Source organism: Stegostoma tigrinum, chromosome 21, assembly GCF_030684315.1.
Source record: "Stegostoma tigrinum isolate sSteTig4 chromosome 21, sSteTig4.hap1, whole genome shotgun sequence".
NCBI classification, from domain to species: Eukaryota; Metazoa; Chordata; class Chondrichthyes; order Orectolobiformes; family Stegostomatidae; genus Stegostoma; species Stegostoma tigrinum.
Window position 1 is genome coordinate 47,692,228 of NC_081374.1, and position 24,240 is coordinate 47,716,467.

The 24,240-nt window shown below is 43.9% G+C and overlaps 1 protein-coding gene across 2 annotated transcripts in view; it reads right to left on the bottom strand.

Annotated features, from left to right (window-relative positions):
• The window catches only part of LOC125462703 (myosin-binding protein H-like), a 51,058-nt gene extending 28,253 nt beyond the window's left edge, over positions 1-22,805 (bottom strand). For both annotated transcript variants that reach the window (XM_059653512.1, XM_059653511.1), the window contains exons 1-4: positions 22,671-22,805; positions 20,975-21,109; positions 8,636-8,803; positions 4,398-4,486 (exon numbers count right to left, since the gene is read on the bottom strand). In XM_059653512.1, coding sequence (XP_059509495.1) covers positions 4,398-4,486; positions 8,636-8,803; positions 20,975-21,109; positions 22,671-22,713 — 435 coding nt within the window. In that variant the 5' untranslated portion in view covers positions 22,714-22,805. The remainder of the gene's footprint in view (positions 1-4,397; positions 4,487-8,635; positions 8,804-20,974; positions 21,110-22,670) is intronic.
• Between the last annotated feature and the right edge of the window lie 1,435 nt (positions 22,806-24,240).

Consider the following 24,240-nt stretch of genomic DNA (forward strand, 5'->3'; position numbering starts at 1 on the left):
GCACGGTGCATGGATACAATACAGAGTACTTTATGTCAGTGTTTACTGAGGAAGAGGAAACTAATAAAAATATCAGTAGAAGCAGAAAAGATGGAAGGAATATTGATCAGCAGGGTTACTGGAAAGACACTATGCCTTAAGTGGCTAATGCTGCTCTGGATAGTTTGTATCTCAGGATTACTGGGAAATAGAGGTGCAAGACGAGTGGAAAGGCAAATTTGATACCCTGGTTCAAGAAAGAGAGCAAATATTTTCTTAATGACAGGGTGGTCACTTTAAACGTCATGTGGTAAATAGATTTCAGAAAGAATAAATTAGAAAAATCATCAAGAACTTGGGAAGGTTTGAATTAATTTAAGAAGAGTCGACATGAATCTGTAAGAGATGATCATGCTTGGCTCATCTAATGGATTTTTTTTGAAGTACCAGAAGACTGATGAAGGCATTGTGGCAGATGTGGTCTATATGGATTAAAAAAACATTTAACATAATAACAGGGCTGCTGAACAAAATTGAAACTTGTGGCAGAGTCAGTGTCAGCTTGGATTAAAAAGATGCCTTGAGAGCAGAAACAGTCATGTAATACCACTGTTTTCCCCAAAGTTCCCAACTGCCAGGACCAGTGCCTTTTGTTTGAATACAGAGCAACTTTCCAAAATTTGCTGATGCTAAATTTGACATGTACAAACTGCAGGCATGATACCAATCAAAGACATCAGGACATGGATAGGCACAGTGGGCAGACAAGTAACAGATGTAATTCAATGCACAGCAGTGTGAGCTGATGTATCTTGGGTTAAAGGATAAGGAGAGACAGATTAGGTCTAATGGCAGAGTTTAAAAAGAGTGCATGGTGACTTAAATAACTCCACAGAGGTTGATATCCTGAGTCATAGAGAAATACAGCATGCAAACTGGCTCTTCAATCCAACTTGCCTATGCTGACCAAATATCCGATAAAAATTTAGGCCCATATCCCTCTAAACCCTGACTATTCATGTGCCCATCCAGATGCCTTTAAATGTTCTAATTGTACCAGACTCCTCCACTTCCTCTGACAGCTCATTCCATACATGCATCACCCTCTGAAAAAGTTACCCTGTCACCAAGTCACCTTTTATTTACGTGTCCATTGTAATTGACACTGGGCCAGCTTCTTCAGAGCCAGCTGTCAGTTAGCATAACCCCGACACTTCTGTTTATATCTGTCAGCCAGGGCTCCCTGATTGGACCAGATTAACAGCACCAGTCAGGGAACATATTTTATGAGGTTCACCTGGCTGACCTTGTTATAATCACTAGTGACAAAGTGGGTTGCAGTTCGTGTGCATTGTTATTTTTAGGTTGGAGGAAATATTGAGAGAGAGTAATTAGAATCATAAAATGGTTACAGAACAGAGGAAACCACCGAGTCCATTAAGACTGTGCCTGTGTACTGCAAAAGAAAATCACCTGATCCCATTTCTCAGCATTTCCCAAAGCCCTACAAATGTCCTCCCTCAAATCTCCAACTGTCCTTTGAAAATGTCAGTTAAATCTACCTAAGCCACACTCATAACAAGGTGTTACAAGAAAAAGACTTTTCCCTCACTTAATTGTTGCTTCTTTTAACTATCACCTGTAACCTGTGTCCTCTTATTCTTGACCCTTGCATGAGAGAGAACAGCTTCTCGTGACCTGCTCTGTCCAGGTTCCTGCTGATTTTGAGAATCTCAATCAAATCCCCTCTCACTTCTCCAAGGTAAACAGTTGCAATTCTTCAATCCATCCACATCCCTAAAGTAACTCCATCTGGCATGATTTTTGTGAAAACTTTCCTGCACTATCCCTATATATCATTCCTGAAGTCATCCCAGAACAGAATACAATTCTCTGCTTGAAGCTGAAACAGATTTCAACAAGTTTTCTTCTTGCTTTTATACACTATGCTCCTGATGTTAAACCCAGGATATTGCACATTTTATCAACTGTACTCTCAACTTGTGTTCTCACTTCAATGATTAACGTACAAAAATGTCCAGGTCACTCTGCACCTGCCTTCACTTTTGAATTGTATTCTTTATATTGTCTGTGTTTTTCGTACAAAAATATCTCTTCACAACTTTCTACTAAATTTAGTTTACCCCCACATCCATACTTCTGATATCTTGAAGCTTATCTCCTAAAGAATATGGGATCTTAAGCATCATGAGTAGAGATATTAAGTATAAAAACAGGTATGTTATGCGAGACGTTGATGAAACTCTGGCCAGGACACAACCACATTGTGTCCCCTTCTGGTTATCACACTTTAGAAAGGTTGAAATGTTTCTTCAGAGTGTGCACAGAGAGATTTACTCAAGTGGTTCCAGGATAAAAGAAAGATTTTTGTTACAAGCTTTGGTTAGAGAAGCAGGGGTTGTTTTCCCTGTAGCAAAGGAAACTGGTTTGATGGAAGCATACAAGATTAGGATGGGCATGGATAAGGTCAACAAAGCTGCTCCCATTATCTCATGGAACTAGGATTATGGGAAAAAAGTATAAAATTTGGGACAAGAGATACAGGGAGGAAGAACCTTCCTCCCCCACACTGTGTTAATGTCCTGGAATTTCTTGCCTGAGAGGGTGACAGATGTGGAATGATTTCATGATTTTAGAAGAAATAAACACTCAGGGTTACATGAATAGAGGGGGTGAATGGGAGTGACTGGATTGCTCTGCAGGGAGCTAGCATGTGCTCAAAGGGCAATTATGGCCTCTTCCTGTGCTGAAATGACCGTATGACATGATTGAAAAGATTGTTAATGATTTGGAAATTAGTGATGTGATCAGGAAATGGGAAGAATGCTGCAGGAAAACAAATGAAAAGTCAGTCTGGGGGACAGACAAGTGCCAAATGGAATTCAATCTGGAAGCATGAGAGAATGGATTTGGAGAGTCCAAACTCTTGGACCTAATTTTTGATTATTACACTTACCATCATGTGATGTCGGCCAGAGTTACAGGGCTTGAACTTTCCTGAAGGTATCAGCCATGAGGATGTGAATCTGAGCAGGGTTATTGGTGGTATAATGTTACCACTCATTGGGTTGAAAAAACCCTACAAATGACTTACTCTGATGAACACATAACCCTTACATTGGGAAGCAGGCCACAGACTGTTGTAATTCGATCTGCTTCCATGAAGCTGCAGCAATAATCATTCACTTGCCTGTCAGCTTACACTGTCCCATTTATGATCTGTCCGAGATTCCTTGTCGGATCGTCCCATCAGGCTTCAACCTGGAGATGTGAATATGAACGAACAAGCCACTATTCTTTCCTCTTCAGTTCTATCCCTGAAGGCAGGTCCGGGTGATTACACACACCTAACTACGGTAAAGTACCATAATCCTTTACTCTGCATTGAGCAAGGAAGCAGGTTCCTGAGCCAAAATAGCAAGCAAACCGGGTGTTGTTGGCACTAATCTGATTCATCCATGTGTTAGCTGTCCAGACATGAGATGGTTTAGGACCAGAGGACACAATTTCAGAATAAATGGGTGTCAATTTCAGACTGTGAAGAGCAGGATTCCACCCCCCCGCCTCAGAGGGAGGTGTGTCTTTGGAAGTCCTTGCCACAGAGAACTGTGGGGTCACAGTCCTTGTGTACATTTAAGGCAAGATTCTTGAACAGTACTGGAAATTGAGGGCTATGGAGAAAATGCAGGGAAGTGGATGTGAGGAATGTTGGATCAGCCATGATCCAAGTGAATGGATCAGGCTTGAAAGGCCTATTTCTGTTCCTATTTCTTCTGGTCTTATTGTAAGACAATGGAGTCAACCATTCCACCCTTAGGCCCCCAGTCTGCACTATAATTCAGACTGACCTTAGCAGGTTTAGAGTGGACAGAGAATGAGTCAAGAAATGAGAGAAGTTGATTTCATGATGTTAAAAATCCATGTGTTAGTTGGCAAGAATTGGTTGAAAGGAATTTCATATTGCACCTTGTATGTGGTCATTAGGTGGAATGAACACTTCAAAAAACCTTTTATACAAACATATTAAAGCAAACATAAAATTGTTATAAATGTCAAGGATTTAGTGGATTTCTATAATGAACTCAAACTGAATATTTACTGAACTGTTAGGAATTTAGGATAAACACAGTGCTAAGTAAGTCACTTCCACTTTTTTCCATGCAAGCTTATTTTATTATGTAAAGTAGGTTTGCTGATTTAAAGTTGAATTATATGGACTGAGTGCTGCCGGTTTAACAAATTTAGGCCATAATGATACTAATCTTTAACCCAAAGGTTTATTATGATGTGTTGCCTTTCTGAGTCGGTTGTAACTGTAATGCAGTCAATGCTAATCAGTGTGCGCTGTGGTAACAAATCCTCATTGGAACACCTCAGACCTCAGCTCAATTACTCACCTGGATAGGTATGGACAGGTTTAATGGCTGCCCAGCTTCCCGAACAAAGGTTTCCCTCAAATTGCGAGGCAGTCGGATTTTGGGAGGATCTATGAAAAAAAGAACAAAACAATAGAAGTGGAAACTCAGTCACAGGCACTGCATTTTTACAGTGCCTTACATGACCTCATATCATCCCAAAGCACTGTACAGCCAATTAAAATGCTTTCAATTGCTATTACTGTCATATTATAGGAAACATGGCTGCCAGTGTATCCTGCAAACAATAACTTCAATGACTAGATTCTCTGTTTCAATGATGCTCAAAGGGGAAAATATTGGATGGGACGCTGTGGAGAACTGCCTTCAAATCCTTGACATTCATGAGAGGGCATGGCCTCAGTGGAACATCTCATCCAAAAAAAGGTTGGCCCTCCAACAACGCACGCTCCATTTATTCTGCACTGGAAAGTTGGCTTTGATTATATAGAACATAGAACATAGAACATAGAACAGTACAGCACAGAACAGGCCCTTCAGCCCACAATGTTGTGCCGACCATTGATCCTCATGGATGCACCCTCAAATTTCTGTGACCATATGCATGTCCAGCAGTCTCTTAAATGACCCCAATGACCTTGCTTCCACAACTGCTGCTGGCAACGCATTCCATGCTCTCACAACTCTCTGCGTAAAGAACCTGCCTCTGACATCCCCTCTATACTTTCCACCAACCAGCTTAAAACTATGACCCCTCGTGCTAGCCATTTCTGCCCTGGGAAATAGTCTCTGGCTATCGACTCTATCTATGCCTCTCATTATCTTGTATACCTCAATTAGGTCCCCTCTCCTCCTCCTTTTCTCCAATGAAAAGAGACCGAGCTCAGTCAACCTCTCTTCATAAGATAAGCCCTCCAGTCCAGGCAGCATCCTGGTAAACCTCCTCTGAACCCTCTCCAAAGCATCCACATCTTTCCTATAATAGGGCGCCCAGAACTGGACGCAGTATTCCAAGTGCGGTCTAACCAAAGTTTTATAGAGCTGCAACAAGATCTCACGACTCTTAAACTCAATCCCCCTGTTAATGAAAGCCAAAACACCATATGCTTTCTTAACAACCCTGTCCACTTGGGTGGCCATTTTAAGGGATCTATGTATCTGCACACCAAGATCCCTCTGTTCCTCCACGCTGCCAAGAATCCTATCCTTAATCCTGTACTCAGTTTTCAAATTCGACCTTCCAAAATGCATCACCTCGCATTTATCCAGGTTGAACTCCATCTGCCACCTCTCAGCCCATCTCTGCATCCTGTCAATGTCCCGCTGCAGCCTACAACAGCCCTCTACACTGTCAACGACACCTCCGACCTTTGTGTCGTCTGCAAACTTGCTGACCCATCCTTCAATTCCCTCGTCCAAGTCATTAATAAAAATTACAAACAGTAGAGGCCCAAGGACAGAGCCCTGTGGAACCCCACTCACCACTGACTTCCAGGCAGAATATTTTCCTTCTACTACCACTCGCTGTCTTCTGTTGGCCAGCCAATTCTGTATCCAAGCAGCTAAGTTCCCCTGTATCCCATTCCTCCTGACCTTCTGAATGAGCCTTCCATGGGGAACCTTGTCAAATGCCTTACTGAAGTCCATATACACCACATCCACAGCTTGACCCTCATCAACCTTACTAGTCACATCCTCAAAAAACTCGATAAGGTTTGTAAGGCATGACCTACCCCTCACAAAGCCGTGTTGACTGTATTTGATCAAGCCATGCTCTTCCAGATGGTCATAAATCTTATCCCTCAGAATCCTTTCTAACACCTTGCAGACGACAGACGTGAGACTTACCGGTCTATAATTGCCGGGGATTTCCCTATTTCCTTTCTTGAAGAGAGGAATTACATTTGCCTCTCTCCAGTCCTCAGGTACGACTCCAGTGGAGAGCGAGGATGCAAAGATCTTCGCAAGTGGCGAAGCAATTGCATTTCTCGCTTCCCAAAGCAGCCGAGGACAAATCTGATCCGGGCCTGGCGACTTGTCAATCTTAATGTTTGACAAAATTTTCAGTACATCAGCTTCCTCTATCTCTATCCATTCCAGCATGCACACCTGCTCTTCAAAGGTTTCATTCACTACACAGGTCGTTTCTTTCGTAAAGACAGAAGCAAAAAACTCATTTAGGGCTTCCCCTACCTCCTCAGGCTCCACACACAAGTTCCCTATGCTATCCCTGATCGGCCCTACTCTTTCTTTGACCATTCTCTTATTCCTCACGTAAGTGTAAAATGCCTTTGTGTTTTCCCGGATTCCTTCTGCCAAGCCTTTCTCGTGCCCCCTCCTGGCTCTCCTCAGACCATTTTTGAGCTCCTTCCTTGCCTGCATGTAATCCTCTCTAGCTGAACTTGACCCTAGCTTCCTCCACCTTATGTAAGCTACCTTCTTCCTTTTCACTAGAAGCTCCACCGCTCTCGTCATCCAAGGTTCCTTTATCTTACCCCGTCTTGCCTGTCTCAGAGGGACATATTTACTCATCACTCCCAACAACTGTTCCTTAAACCATCTCCACATGTCTATAGTTCCCTTACCATGGAACAACTGCTCCCAGTCCATGCTTCCTAACTCGTGTCTAATCGCATCATAGTTTCCTCTTCCCCAATTAAATATCCTCCCATTCTGCCTAATCCTCTCCTTCTCCATAGCTATGTAGAATGAGAGAGTGTTATGGTCACTATCACCAAAATGCTCTCCCACCACAAGATCTGATACCTGCCCCGGCTCGTTTCCGAGCACCAAGTCTAGAATGGCCTCTCCCCTCGTCGGCCTGTCAACGTACTGCGTTAGGAAACCCTCCTGAACACACCTTACAAAAACAGCTCCATTCAAATCTTCTGCTCGAAGGAGGTTCCAATCAATATTAGGAAAGTTAAAGTCACCCATTACAACAACCCTACTGCGTCCACACTTTTCCAAAATCTGTCGACCTATGCTTTCTACAATCTCCCTGCTGCTATTGGGGGGCCTGTAGTAAACCCCTAACGAGGTGACTACTCCCTTGCTGTTCCTAATTTCCACCCATACTGACTCAGTAGGCAGATCTTCCTCGACAATGGAAGCTTCTGTAGCTGTGATACCCTCTCTGATTAGTAGTGCTACACCCCCTCCTCTTTTTCCCCCCTCCCTATTCTTTTTAAATGTTCTAAACCCTGGAATATCCAGCAACCATTCCAGCCCATGAGAAACCCATGTCTCTGTTATGGCCACAACATCATAGCACCAGGTACTGATCCATGCTCTAAGTTCATCACTTTTATTCCTGATACTCCTTGCATTAAAGCAAACACACTTTAACCGATCCCTTGGTTCCTTCCCAGGAAAATCCTTCCCACTAGCTGGTCTACCTCTTGCTACTGCCTCACCTGCATCAACGCTCACCTCTGGTATACAGCTCAGGTTCCCACCCCCCTGCCATACTAGTTTAAACCCTCTCGAACTACTCGAGCAAACCTTCCACCCAGGACATTGGTCCCCTTCCAGTTCAGATGCAACCCGTCCTTCTTGTACAGGTCCCACCTTCCCCTGAGCAATAACACACTGGGTAGCAAACCTTGCAACAACACGTCATGAAAGCCATCTGACAAGTAGTCAGATTAATACAGAATCATATGTTTGAGGTTAAGTGACTGTTTAAGTTTTTTCCTTTGAATGGTTTTAATGCAATGGATTTGCTACTAAATTAGAAGTGTCATAGAATGGGAATCGGCATTCTACTTTGGTGACTCAATTTCAAAAACAAGTCTTCAAATTAAAAAGTAAAGAGAATAAATCTCTCAGAATGTACTCAAAGCCCAACACGTTCACTGAATGGAAGGTGAAATACTCAAGCTGAATCAAAGTTATTGGATGGGGTTGTAGATTATTGAATTGGTATGTACATTATAGAATAAGCAGCTCCTCAATCCATGGTAGGTTCAACATGATAATGTTCATTACTGATGGCAGTAGGTTCATAAGTTAGAGGCATTCTTTGCAAATTGCCATGCAGTTCCACATTGAACACTTCAATTGTTGAGGTCCAGATGTCCTTGACACAGCTGAGATTACATTTTTCCCTGACTCAGGAATCTGCCAGGAATTTTTTGCACATACTAACACTTGTCACTATCAGTCTGCTGGGAATGAGGAAATGTGACACCCTCCCAGTCGCTCTGCTCAGGAATGTTTTCATCTCTAATTCAATTACTAGTTAACTCTTCACTTACCAATGGACTGCCTGATGAGCACAGAGTCCGGAAATACAGCAGTGCCTATTCCACCGTCACCATGAACTGCTTTAACCCGAGGCTGCACCTTGTCGCCTTCAGTCAGGTTTTTAATCACCAAAACGGTTTTTGTGGTAACTTCCTTATTCACAGCAACCCAAGTTTCATCTTAAAAAGAAAACCAAAAAACCAACAGATCACCTTAGAAGTATAACGTAAAACAAAGAACTTGTGGATGCTGGCGATCTGAAACAACAACAGAAATTGCTGAAACTCAGCCGTTCTGGCAACATCTTCAGAACTGAAGAGGAGTCACTGGACTCAAAACATTAAATCTGCTTTCTTCCCACAAAAACTGCCAGACCTGCTGAGTTCAGCCAGCAATTTCTGTTTTTGTTATCTTAGAAGTGTGTCAGGCTTTTGATCTGAAATTCTGTTTAGAAACAATTTGGAAACCTTAGTCTCATGTAGTTAAGAGTGCAAGAAAGTATCCAGGAGATCGATAGCAAATAATTATAATACTTGGTGAGTTTTTAATCCCAAGCTACAGACAGGCACTATACACACGTGCACACGATCCCAAGTGATTGGTGACAGTTACTGAGGAAAATTAGCAGTCGTCACTTAGCACCCTGAACCAGTTGCCACCATTCAGTTAACTTTCTACCTAAATAAAAAAAAAACGAAAGAACTGCGGATGCTGTAAATCAGGAACAAAAACAAAGTTGCTGCAGCATCTGTGAACGGAAAAAAACAGTTAACGTTTTGAGTCCGGTGACCCTTCCTCAGGATTACCTGTTTTGGCTCCAGAAACCTTGCAAAACTACAGCAATATCAAGTGTGAGATTTTCAGCTGATCCCCAATATCAAGAGGGCATTAGTGGGAAGAATGTTCCAAATTTCTACTATTTGTTGAGGAAAATGTTCTTCCTCACATCACCTCTGTCTGGACTGGCTCTAACTTCAAAGTATTCTCAATCTGAACTCAACAGGGAGAACAGTTTCTCTCTACACCCTCTAATACTGCCTTAAATCATCTTCAGCCTCAGCAAGATCACTGCTTAAAGCTACTCAAAGAAACAGAGGACCTGTCCTCTTAACACGAGCCTTTTGGCCAGGGGCATTCAGGTGAACTTGCACTGTACCCCAGTCACCACCAATCTATTGTACAGTGACAAGAAGAGGGTCTCATACTCAAGTTAAAGCTTCGCCTGAACTTCATATAAACTGAAACTTCCACTTTTTTGTATTCCTACTCCCTTGAATTAAGTGAAAATATTCCAGTAGCCTTCTACTCTAAATCATCATAGTTGTCCACAAACTTGTTGCAATTTCTATACTGAAATCTAAATGTCTCTATTCTCTCAGTTCCCACTGTCTCAGAGGCTTTCTTGGGGTGTAATCAGTAGTGGCCCTGCCTCTGGGCCAGAAGGTCTGGCTTCAAGCCCACTCCCAGACTTAATGGTCATGGAATGGGTGCTTGCAATGCAGCCAAACAGGTTGGGCTGCCAATCCTTCGAATATACGGACGGATAGAAAATGTCTCTTGGTCAGCCAGATCCTTGAAAGCCACAATGCATAGCCTCCCTGTGTTAAAAGGCTCTTGACATAAGTTCTTAGCTGGGACTACCTGAGGCACCTTTCTAAGGTATTAAATGGATGCCTGCACAATTTTTCCTTTATAGTCCCCATACAACCTTCTGTCTCATTTTCACAACTAACTGTGCCATCTAAGTGTGATAAGCAAATATGGACCTCCTGCTCTGTTTATTCACACAAGTTATTTATAAGAATAATAAAAATTGTAAAACAGATCACTGGGAGACACGATTAGTCACATCTTGCCAAATTGCGTACATACACATTAACCCTCTCACAATCATCTAACCAGTGCTCTATCCCAAATCATTAGCTTGCCATCTTGTACGCTCATTGTTACTTTATTGCAGGAATTCTAGTTGAATACCTTCTGAGCAGCCATATGAATAACATTCCTAGTCATTCCCATCACTCCTTTCTCTATCATGATAGATAGCTCTTCAAAAAATTAAACATTGCTTCAATCCACATAACCTACCTTTTACAATTCACACTGCCTCTCTTGGATCTGTTTTGAATTGTGGATTACTGAAATGCTCTGACACTAACAGGCTGTAGTAATCTCCTGACAACATCTCACATATCCATCTTAGAATAGGGAATGAGATTGGTGATTGTCAAAGTCGGGTAACACTTTCTGAATCAGGAGGGTTTTGAAAGGATCTTTGAAAATTTACTCATTCACTTTGCTCAACATCCGAGGTTGGAAAGCATCAGGTGCTGGAGATGTGTCTATTTTTAAAATCTTACTAATTGCTCCATCACCATTACTTTAATTATATTAATACTACGTAGACCTTGATTTATTTTGTTTTCCCTATACTTTTAGCACTTTAACTTCTTCATTTATGGTGATACTTGGCATTTTAACCTCATCATTTAGTGCATGCCTGTATTTTCCTGCTTTCCAGTTACAAAACATCTACACCAGTCATTAGGTAGCCAATAGTGTCCCTAACCATCCTTGGCCTCTCAATATACATGTACACACTGTATCATTGATGTCCTCTTACCACTTTTTTTCTTAAACACACCCCGCACCCCCCACCCCCAGAAAGAAATGGAGGTCAGTTGCTGAACATATTCACAAAAATCTGCCAGTGAGCTTTTAAATAAAGAATAAAATGCTTATTTAAGGAGAAAAGCATGAATTACATTAGACTTGACTAAAAAGTTGGAAAGATTTCATTACTGACATCAGAAAATGAATTGAATTCAAATTATTCCTTTAATCCTAGCAATATTCTTACAAGCGCCAAGCTGCCAGTGAAGAGATACCACTATCTGCACACCAAGGCTTCTTGTTCAGGCTTGCATAGGTACCTTACTAGTAAATTTCTGTACATTCACTAGATGCGCTTCCCTTAGCTGGTATCATTCCCTCAGAGTGACTGAAAACTGAACTCACTGTCACTTTAACTTCAAAGCAATTACACATGTTCCCTGAACTCAGCTTTCAGCAGTCTTTTTCTCTGGCGCTTTCCGGCTCTTTCTGTCTACGTTATCCTGGACATCTTCACTCGACAACAGCACAGTTCTTCCTTTCAAAAAAAAGGACTAAACTTCAAACCTAATCTCCTCACTGCAAGCTTTGTATAACATAATAATGTGTGCAAACAAAGATGCCTCCAGACTCCTCAACGTGAAGCCCACAAAAATAACTCAAGAAAACTGAATCAGAGATAATAGGAACTGCAGATGCTGGAGAATCCAAGATAATAAAATGTGAGGCTGGATGAACACAGCAGGCCAAGCAGCATCTCAGGAGCACAAAAGCTGACGTTTCGTCTCTGATGAAGGGTCTAGGCCCAAAACGTCAGCTTTTATGCTCCTGAGATGCTGCTTAGCCTGCTGTGTTCATCCAGCCTCACATTTTATTATCAGGAAAACTGAAAGCTCCCCCTCTTAACACTCAACATAATGCAAATTACATTTAAAATTCTAAATTGTTTTTAACATCTTCCATCAGGAAAACTAGTGAAAAATTATTTTTTTTAAGTGGCATTTTCATTTAAATCATGATCCCCTCTTAGCACTACCTCTATTTTACTTAGTCTTCCTGTTTAATTTTGAGATCCAGTCAAAACAGAGTCAGGAAACAATCCAGGATATTTCTCCTAGAACATGAGAGTTCCTTTCACTTCCACTGGTTCCCCAAGACTCTTGGTGAGGCTAATATTTATGAAGCAGGTCATTCCCCAAGGTGAGTCTATTCCTTCTCTAGAGATTTGATAAACTACTCCACTACAGCTGTTCCATTCACTGAGTCACTCTCTAATCCAACTCTATACAATGCAACTGTTTATTTCACTGTACTTTATGCTTCATTTGTGCCTACAGAAGGCAAGTTGAATCATTAGCCAACATCAGTGACTGACTTGCTCCAGCATCTCAATATCTTTATTGGTTTCTTTCTTTATAAAGAGTAAGCAAATGCCTACTTCAACAAAATCTTGATCCCTCACCATAACTGGTTTATTTATTGTGTTGAATGAGTAAAAAGAACACATCTGTTTGAGATAAGGTATCCAGAACCACCAGTTGTCTGGTCTCTTTACTAATAATCAAGGAAGTAATCTCTTCACTATCCGAGCCTGCAGTAGGTCTTTCACTTAATTCCCACGAATTGGCTTTGGTTCATCGAGTCTTAATAATATGGAAGCATAGGATACTCTTTGCAATACTTTTAGGTTTCCTGCCTTTTTGTTATTTTGGCATTCTTCTGTTTGTTCCCTAAAACGAAAACCCTTTCCATCCCCAAATGTTCTATTCCTCCAGCTTCCTGGTTGATTCCCATCTGACCAATGTGGGAAGTCTGTCATAATCATGCTTTCTCTAATATTCTCAAAATTTCTTCCTAACCTCTGACTGAAACCACTGATCCTATATTTGTTTTTCTCTTGCAAATTCTACATGTGACTGATTAGATGGCTTGGTTCTAGTCTTAAACTTTAATAGATATGCTTCAGAGACAAGCCCATAGCATTGAGTATTGTCCTTTTTGACAGTTTCATAATCTACAATCTGACAGACTGGTGTACACTTCCATAGCTGCATTTTTCAGCTAACACGAAAGTCCAAGCATCTTTTGGTCATTCAACTTCACAGCTTTTCAAATTAAGTACATATTTTTCAACTTAATCCTCAGTAGATTTAGGGCACTAAACCAAAATTTCCAGTTAAATAAAACTGCTTAGTGGAATTGAAATCATCCTGAGCCACCAACTCTTTTCTTGTTTTACTATAAGCTTTTCTCCAGCTCGGTCCTGTTGTCAGAGGTCTCACCGTCTCTCACTCATTCAAGCTTTTCCACTTCAATTCTTTTTCTTCTCTCTCACCAATTGGCATGCAGGTTCATATTTGAAAGTGGAGTTGCTGGTAGGCAGGATAGTGAAGGAGACATTTGGTATGCTTGCCTTTATTGGTCATTGCATTGGGTATAGGAGTTGGGAAGTTCTGTTTAGGCTGTATGGGACATTGGTTAGGCCACTTTTGGAATGCAGCATGCAATTCTGTTCTCCCTGCCTTGGGAAGCATGTTCTGAAATTTGAATGGGTCAGTCCAGAAAAAATTTACAAGGATGCTGTCAGGGTTGGAGCTACACAGAGAGGCTGAGTAAACTGGGACTGTTTTCCCAACAGCATCTGAGACTAAGGGTAACGTTACAGAAGTTTATAAAATCATGAGAGACATGGATAGGGTAAGTCGCCAAGGTTTCTTCCCCTGGGGTAACGGAGTCCGGAAGTAGAGGCCATAAGTTTAAGGTGAGAAAAAGGGTCATAAGGGGCTAACATTTTCACACAGGGGATGGTGCGTGTATGGAATGAGCTGCCAGAGAAAGTGGTGGAGCCTGGTACAATCATAACATTTAAAAGGTATTTGCATGGGTACATGAATAGGAACAGTTTAGAAGGATATTGGCCAAATGCTCCCAAATGGGATTAGATTTATCTAGGATATCTGGTCAGCATGGACAAGTTGGACTAAAGGATCTCTTTCCTTGCTGTTAATCTCTACGACTCCAGTGCAAGCTTTTATATTTTGATTTCTCTTTTTAGTTTCCTTTCTCCTCACTTTCCATTTCTCTTTTTTAACTCTCCAATTCAATTTTTTTCTTCAATTGGTGACTATGTTGTACCTAAGTCTAGCTGTGATGTGTCAATTTCAGGCTTTTCACCCTTTAAGTTCAAATGCTGAGTAGTCACAGGATCCTTGACCTACTTTTATGTCTACCTTCAATTCATCTGAAAACTCTCAGGTTAACCTGTCAAAGACTTCAAATACTCCACTATTACATCTTTTACTTCTAGAAAAGAAAAGTCTTAGCATAGTCAAAGCCTTAAAATTCCAATCCGTGTAATTTACTCCACAGCAGCTCCTGTTCCTATTTGGTACCTCTGCATACCCATCTCGTTCAAGATTTTTTGATCCTCGATGAGCCCAGAGTTTGTTGTGAAGCCAGTTGATTTCAATGCTGGATAACTCAGAATTGAGACTAAAACTTAGCTTGGAATGCCGCAAATTTCCTTTCTTTAAAAAAACACAGTTATAGACAGATTCACAACAACCTGCCAGAGTCCTATTAACATGAAAAATGAAGCAGTTATTAAAACAGGAAAAACACCAGCTAAATTATCTTTGACAAAATTTCATTAACGGAGAGGTGATGGTTCACTGGACTGTTAATCCAGAGACTCAGGTATTGTTCTGGGGATTGCATTCAAATCCCACGGGGGGGGGGGTGGTGGGAGCGAGGAAAGGAAGAGGGGGGGGTGGGAGCGAGGAAAGGAAGAGGGGGGGGTGGGAGCGAGGAAAGGAAGAGGGGGGGGTGGGAGCGAGGAAAGGAAGAGGGGGGGGTGGGAGCGAGGAAAGGAAGAGGGGGGGGTGGGAGCGAGGAAAGGAAGAGGGGGGGTGGGAGATAATGGGAACTGCAGATGCTGGAGAATCCAAGATAACAGTGTGGGGCTGGATGAACACAGCAGGTCAAGCAGCATCTGAGGAGCACAAAAGACAACGTTTTGGGTCTAGACCCTTCAGAAAAATCTTTCTGATGAAGGGTCTAGGCCCAAAATGTCAGCTTTTTTGCTCCCAAGATGATGCTGGGCCTGCTGTGTTCATCCAGCCCCACACTGTTATCGTGGCAGATAGTGGAATTTGAATTTGAAAAAAATCCAAGAATTAAAAGTCTGTTGATTATTATGAAACCACTGTTGATTGTCAGTTAGACTTAAATGAACTTGATCAGTTTAACAGGAAGGCAAGTGTCATCTTAACTCAGTCTGGCGCATACTAACTCTGGAGACACAGCAATGTCAATGATAGTCAACTGCAGTCTAAAATGGCTGGGCAGGGCACGCAGTTGTAACAGTCACTAGAAAGGGAAAAAAGAAATCAAATTAGATGGACCACCTGGTATTGACTAAGGCTAACCCAGCACAGTTGATCCTGAAAAATCCTACTCATTAGTAACTGGGGGCGGATTATAGGTACAGCCGTCTCACAGACTAGTCAAGTAACAGCCAAAAATAGTCATTTTCATAGAACCCACACCTACAGACAGAATATCCCAGACACCACTGTCACCATCGCTGGATATGTCCTGTCCCAATGACAGGGCAGACCCAGCAAAGGTGGCGGCACAGTGGTATAGAGCGGAGAGGGAGTTGTCCTGGGAGAACTCAACATTCATTCTAGATCCCATGAAGTCTTCCAGCTTCAAGTAAACTAGATAGAGGGAAACATCCTGCTGATTATAAAGGAAGCATCAGCAAACATCCAGAATATACTTGCATGGGGAATTTCAATGTCACCATCACGAGTGGCTCGGTGGCAGCATTACTTGATTGACCTCCAAGTCCTAAAGGACTTAGCTGCTAAGCTGGGTATGTGGCAGGTGGCAAAGGAACCAACAAGTGGGGAAAACGCCACCCCAGTCTACACATGATCATTAATGAAAAGATGGAAGGCATCAACAGTGGCTGTCAAGCAGCACCTGCTCAGTGACGCCCAGTTTGGGTTCCATCAGGGCCACTCAGCTCCTTACCTCATTGCAGCCTGGGCTCAAACATGGACAAAAGAGCTGAATTCCAGAGGGGAGGTGAGAGGGACAGCCCTTGACATTAAGGCTGCATTTGGCTCAGTGTGGCATCAAGGACCTCTAGCAAAACTGGAAACAATTGATATCAGGGGGTGTTATTTCTGGCTTATAGAAAGATGGTTATTGGTGGTTAGTCATTTCAGCTCCAGGATATCTCTGCAGGAGTTCCTCGGTTTTATTTAAAAAAATTAATTTATTTTTCTAATCAACCTGCTCGGGATTGTTATTGCACACCTCTTGAACTTGTGGGACTTGAATCAAGACCTCCGGTGTCCAGGGGTTAGGGACACTAAGCTTGTATTACAAGAGGGCCACAAAGACCTCCTCAGGGTAGTGACTTAGGTCCAGCCATCATCAGCAGCTCCATCAATGACCTTCCCTCCGATTTAAATTCAGAAGTGGGAACATTCTGAGGACTGCACAATGTTCAGCACCATTTGCAACTCCTTAGGTACTGAAACAGTCCATGTCCAAATGCAACAAGGCCTGGAAAATAGCCTTGGGCTAACAAGTGGCAAGTAATATTCGTGTGTCAGGTAATAACTGTCTACAACAAGGAGCAATATAACCATCTCCTTTTGACATTTAATGACCCAAAAAATATTTACTTCAAGGAGGAAGATCACCACCACCTTAGAGGCCAGCTAGGGATGGGTAATGCTGGTCCAGCCAGTAAAGTCAATGTCCCATGAGTGAATGAAAGAAAATTCCATCAGGAACTAATTCAAATTTTCAATGCTCTTTGTACACCAAATAAATGCCATGTACAATTGTTTGCTGATGACACCGCCATGTTAAGACTGATATTAAGCAATGATGAGTCAGATTCAGAAAGGAGATAGAGAGCTTGGTGACATGGTGCAATGAGAACAACCTCCCTTTCAATGTTGGCAAAACTAAAGAACTGAGTATTGACTTCAGAACGTCTACATCAATGGTGCTGAGGTTGAGAGGGTGGAGAGTGACGGTTAAATCCTAAGTTACCACTGACCATGAACTCAACTGTGGCTACCAGAGCAGGTAGGATTCTCAGCAAGTAACTCACCTCTTGACTCTCCAAAGCCAGTCCACCATCTACAAGACAAGTCAGGAATGTGATGGAATACTCCCCACTTACCTGGATGGGTGCAGCTCCAATAACACTCAAGAAGCTTAGCACCATCCAGGACAAAGTCACATGATTGGCACCACATTCACTACATCCACAAACGATGATCAGTAGCAGCAGTATGTACCATCTACAGGATGCACTGCAGAAATTCAGCAAGGTTCTTTAGACAGCATTTTCCAAACTCTCAAATCTCTTTCATCTAATAGGGCAGCAGATACACAGGAACACCATCATCCTTAAGTTCCCTTCCAAACCACTCACTACCCTGTTGGAAGTTCTTTCAGTGTCACAGTCAAAATTCTGACATATTTACTTCAAGGAGGAAGATCACCACCACCTCCGAGGCCAGCTGGGGATGGGTAATGCTGTTCCAGCCAGTAAAGTCAATGTCCCATGAGTGAATGAAAGAAAATTCCATCAGGAACTAATTCAAATTTTCATTATTCCTGTTACTTAGTAATATCCCTACAATCATCAAACCGCTGGTGAGCAGCTTGCTCAATCTCCAAGCCACTGCTTCTTGTCAAGGTGGTTGGAACCAATTTACTGCAAACAAATTCCTTTGATTCTTTTACCTTCAGCTGATGTATGTCTTCTGGAGATACCTAATGCAAGGACCATGACATCTTATGTCAAGCAACAGTAGGAACAGCCAATGTTGGAGTCAGAGACAAGAGTGTGGAGCTGGAGGAACACAGAAGGCCAGGCAGCATCAGAAGTGCAGCAAAGTTGATGTTTTGAGTCAGGACCCTTCTACTGTGTTCCTCCAGCTACACACTTATCTCTGACTCCAGCATCGGTAGTTTTTAACTATCTCCAAGAGTTATAACCCCACTGTGAAGCCATTTCTGAAGAAAGGTTCCACCCTGAAATGTCAGTCTTCCTGCTCCTCTGATGCTACCTGGTCTGCCATGACATTTTATGGTTTTTAAAAACTGAACTGAAATGAGAGAGCAGTTTTAAAAGCTAAGTTTGAGATGATAGTTGTATAATTTGAAAGCAAATAACCTGACTCCCATGGTGTTTACATATTTTGAACAAGTAGCAACTGAGCTGCAGACAACTTGGGGTTCTGGGAGTATAGTGATGCAGGTTTTGCTGGCAACGAAAAGTTGACAGGTCTATAGACTAGTGACCAGCTATTGATGATAGACTTTTTGCCTGCTAATTACTGTGTGTGATTGGTTCTCAGGTAACTCAACAGTTTGGAGCTGAGAACATCTCAAAGAGAAAGTGTTTAGTTCTTCCCCAGCTCAGGAGTGGTCGCTCTGTTCTCTGTGGTACAAACTCACTGTAAACTTGAAGAAAACCAGTTTATTTTTCATGCAACAATACTTGTAAGCAGTGACTTTTAACAGATAACTGATACCTTTTAAAAATAAGCAAACGAAGCACGTTGTGTCTCTCACTAAGCATCTGGAGGTAGGTGACCAAATCAATTTGCTGGACAGCACAGGAGTCATAATGATCAGCTCAACCACAGAACATGGAGACAGGGACTGCTAAATATTTCTTCCGTGTCCAAAACCTAGTTAAGCTGGTGTAGCTATGTGTGTAAGCGGGAGTTTATTAGGGGATCAGAGTTTTAGTTAGGAACATCATTGCTGATGATTAATCTGTAGCCAGAGTCAGATTACTTTTGCAAATAGTGATTCTTGTTCAGTAAAGAAAGCTGGTTTTTTTTGATGACTCTTAAAGTAGCAGGCTTTGGTTTCCAGTACATTGTTTTAGTGTTACACTTCACTGGGTCAAATGCAAGCTAAACTCACTCAAATCAATGTAAATTCTCTAAACTACTTACACCTCAGACCAACTAGACGAGTTCCCTAATCTCTATTTTCAGCAGTCTTTCTCTCGCACACACCCAGTAATGTTTAAATTTTTCTGTCTCATGTAGATTCCTAACCCTATTGCAGTCATCTCCTTTTCTCCTACATGCATTAAACTTCAAGCACCCCCCAACCCTTCAGTGCAAGAGGTGTAAAGCTCCATTAAAATTATATACAGTCAAACACACCTCTAGAGTTTCCAGCACCAACATTCAAACATTATTCTTTAAGTCTCCCCTTTTAAACACACAAAATATCAATTAAATGTAATGTATTGTTCATAACAGAAGGACATAAGTAGACCTTGCATCCTTTAGTGCTAGCGATGGTCTCATTTTACTTTCAAAAAAATTCAACCTTCTTCATCCCTTCAAAAAGAACCATACCTTAGTATAAAATCTTGGTTTGTGATTCATCTTCCTCGGAATCCAAATATAGAATTTACTCATGTGGTTATTATCAAACAGATGCTACTGGCTGTTGGATTACTAACTAATTCAAGCTGATTACTCATCACCAGGTCTAAAACAGCTTAGTGTCAATGTTTTGGATCAGAAAACTCTTTTGAACACAGACATCTGCTGCCTTCAGAACTCATGCTCTTCTGTTTCCCCCAGTCAATGTGAAAATTAAACTCTCCAATTATAACTGCGCACAAATGTTTGTAGTAAGCTTCTGTGAGCTCCATGTTGAAGCACCCTGCGACACCACCACCATCAGGAGATCTGTAAATAACTTCCATTCCATTATAATGTATCAATAGTACCCAAAGCATTCTACTGCCTGCTCTTCCCTACTACAACCGCCATTTAATAGTGTCCTTTAATGATATTCCTTTTCTTCCTTGTCTTTTGTACGCACATATATCCCTCAATTTATCTCTCGATTGTGACTATCTTGTAGCCAAGTCTCAGAGATGGTCACAATGTCACATATCCTTAAGTTGAATTTTACTTCTCATTCAGTGGATTTATTCTATTTGCCATGTATTTATAAACTCTTCACGATCCCACTCTGCCTGTTGCCCTGGTAGTGGCTCTCTGTTGCTGTATGTACAATTCCAGATTGGAGACAGATGGTCACTAAATATAGGTAAACAGAAACACTTACAGTGCATAAAATATTCATCTGAATCAACATCAATTCACATGTACACGAGGAAGAATGTATGTAAGTCAATTCCTTCACTGAAGGTGACTGGAAGAATTGTAATTGTAGTAATTTTTTTATTTCTGGTCAATGATATGTTTGATTTAAATATTTAACCTTTATTTGGATTGAGGTCCATACTCAAATGTGAGATGACTCAGGCAAGGAGTCCAGATCAAACACTTTTGAGATCTCTATGCTCCATAATCACTGTCTAAAAGTAGCGAGTTGAAGACGTCACTCATCAACTGAACTGGATTCGACTTCAAGCAAAGACATTGTCAGCAAATTATGGATAGGGATCTCTGTGGTGGGCTTAGCACAATCACAAGTCTGTGTTGGATCTGTGCAAACTTGTAATCCTAACTACAGATCCCTCCCACACTACAGGCTCCTCCATCTGCCCTCTTGTGCCCAGTCTAAGTCCCTATCATTTTCCTTTGCTCAGGCTATCTGCAGCTTGTCATGTTGGCAAACCTCAGACCATTAATCAAGGTGTGGAACAGGCATTATCTGCATCAGTTGGTGTGGAGGGAAATGAGGGTGTAACTCACTGCTTTCCTTGCGATATTCCACAAGGTATCCTGCCAGCCCAGCAGGACCAATGTACATGGGCGGGTTCCAGTTGAGGGTCAGCGAGGTGCCAGTCACATCATCAACAGCCAGATCCAAAGGCTGCCCTTCAGGTACTACAAGAGAGGACAGTAGAGTTTAAGGGGCTGTGACACAGTAGGGAACAGCTCAGTGGTGGTGAGAGGCAATCAGCTTTCCAGACTATCAACTCAAACTATATAAGCAGATGATAACAGAGAAATGCTTTGATCCCATAGCAACCAGTCAAGAGGACACAAAGTTTAGAGCAGGAGGTAGACGTAGGGATAACATAGTAGAGAAACTTAGAGATAGATAGAGTTAGGGATTGAGACAAATACTTACAGCGTTAGAAACAGTTATAGAGAGAGAAATAGTGCAAGTGTTCCATCATGACAATGACTATGTTGATTACCCACTCAAACCCTCTCACTATCCCATTCAACCCCACTCACGCACCTTACCCACCCACACTATCCCATTCGAACCCCACCCACACACCCTCTCTCTATTCAATTCAACCCCACTCATTCTCTATCCCATTCAACACCACTCACGCACCTTACCCACTCACCCTCTCACTCATTCTCTATCCCATTCAACCCCACTCACGCACCTTACCCACTCACCCTCTCACTCATTCTCTATCCCATTCAACCCCACTCACGCACCTTACCCACTCACCCTCTCACTCATTCTCTATCCCACTCACGCACCTTACCCACTCACCCTCTCACTCATTCTCTATCCCATTCAACACCACTCACGCACCTTACTCACTCATTCTCTATCCCATTCAACACCACTCACGCACCTTACCCACTCACTATCCCATTCAACACCACTCACGCACCTTACCCACTCACTATCCCATTCAACACCACTCACGCACCTTACCCACTCACACCTTACCCACTCACTCTCTATTCAATTCAACCTTACCCACTCACTATCCCATTCAACCCCACTCACGCACCTTACCCACTCACCCTCAATTCAACCTTACCCACTCACTATCCCATTCAACCCCACTCACGCACCTTACCCACTCACCCTCAATTCAACCCCACTCACGCACCTTACCCACTCACCCTCAATTCAACCCCACTCACGCACCTTACCCACTCACCCTCAATTCAACCCCACTCACGCACCTTACCCACTCACCCTCAATTCAACCCCACTCACGCACCTTACCCACTCACCCTCAATTCAACCCCACTCACGCACCTTACCCACTCACCCTCAATTCAACCCCACTCACGCACCTTACCCACTCACGCACCTTACCCACTCACCCTCAATTCAACCCCACTCACACACCTTACCCACTCACCCTCTCGCTCATTCACTATCCCATTCAACCCCACTCACGCACCTTACCCACTCACCCTCTCGCTCATTCACTATCCCATTCAACCCCACTCACGCACCTTACCCACTCACCCTCTCGCTCATTCACTATCCCATTCAACCCCACTCACGCACCTTACCCACTCACCCTCTCGCTCATTCACTATCCCATTCAACCCCACTCACGCACCTTACCCACTCACTATCTATCCCTTTCAATCCCTCACACGCACCCTACCCACTCTCTATCCCAATCACACTCTTTTTTTCCCCCCCACTCTCTCACCTCCCCGCCCCGTTCCTCACCCTCCAAGGGGATCTCGGATGCCGCGGGCGGGCTGGGAGACATATTCTCCAAGTCTGAGAAGTTTGACAGAGACGGAACAGAAGGGGCACAGAGCGGGATGGGGCCGCTCTGTTCGCGGCTCTTTATATGCACCAGCGGATCGCGGAGCCGCCCCCGGGCCTGAGCCGTGAACCAGTGGGAACCGCTCACTGGGACCCGCCCTCCCTGGGACCCCTCACAACCCCAGTGACCTCACCCTCCGACGGCCCACGCAGTCGCTCACGACCCTCACCCTCCCGCTGCCCACCCAGTCACTCACTGCCCTCACCCTCCCACTGCCCACCCAGTCACTCACTGCCCTCACCCTCCCACTGCCCACCCAGTCACTCACTGCCCTCACCCTCCCACTGCCCACCCAGTCACTCACTGCCCTCACCCTCCCACTGCCCACCCAGTCACTCACTGCCCTCACCCTCCCACTGCCCACCCAGTCACTCACTGCCCTCACCCTCCCACTGCCCACCCAGTCACTCACTGCCCTCACCCTCCCGCTGCCCACCCAGTCACTCACTGCCCTCACCCTCCCGCTGCCCACCCAGTCACTCACTGCCCTCACCCTCCCGCTGCCCACCCAGTCACTCACTGCCCTCACCCTCCCGCTGCCCACCCAGTCACTCACTGCCCTCACCCTCCCGCTGCCCACCCAGTCACTCACTGCCCTCACCCTCCCACTGCCCACCCAGTCACTCACTGCCCTCACCCTCCCACTGCCCACACAGCCACTCACTGTCCTCACCCTCCCACTGCCCACCCAGTCACTCACTGCCCTCACCCTCCCACTGCCCACCCAGTCACTCACTGCCCTCACCCTCCCACTGCCCACCCAGTCACTCACTGCCCTCACCCTCCCACTGCCCACCCAGTCACTCACTGTCCTCACCCTCCCACTGCCCACCCAGTCACTCACTGCCCTCACCCTCCCACTGCCCACCCAGTCATTCACTGTCCTCACCCTCCCACTGCCCACCCAGACACTCACTGTCCTCACCCTCCCACTGCCCACCCAGTCACTCACTGCCCTCACCCTCCCACTGCCCACCCAGTCACTCACTGTCCTCACCCTCCCACTGCCCACCCAGTCACTCACTGCCCTCACCCTCCCACTGTTCACCCACACACTCACTGCCCTCACCCTCTCACTGCCCAACCACACACTCCCCTCGCCCTCACCCACCTACTGCCCACCCACACACTCACTACCCTCACCCTCACCCTCCCACTGCCCGCCCGCACACTCTGCCCTCACCCTCCCACGGTTCACCCACACACTCACTACCCTCATCCTCCCACTGCCCACCCACACACTCATTGCCCCGCCCTCCCACTGCCCACCCAGTCACTCACTGCCCTCACCCACCCATTACCCACCCACACACTCACTGCCCTCACCCTCCCACTGCCCACCCAGTCACTCACTGCCCTCACCCTCCTACTGCCCTCAGCATCCCGCTGCCCACCCAGTCACTCACTGCTCTTACCGTCACACGGCCCACCCACACACTCACTACCCTCATCGTCCCACTGCCCACC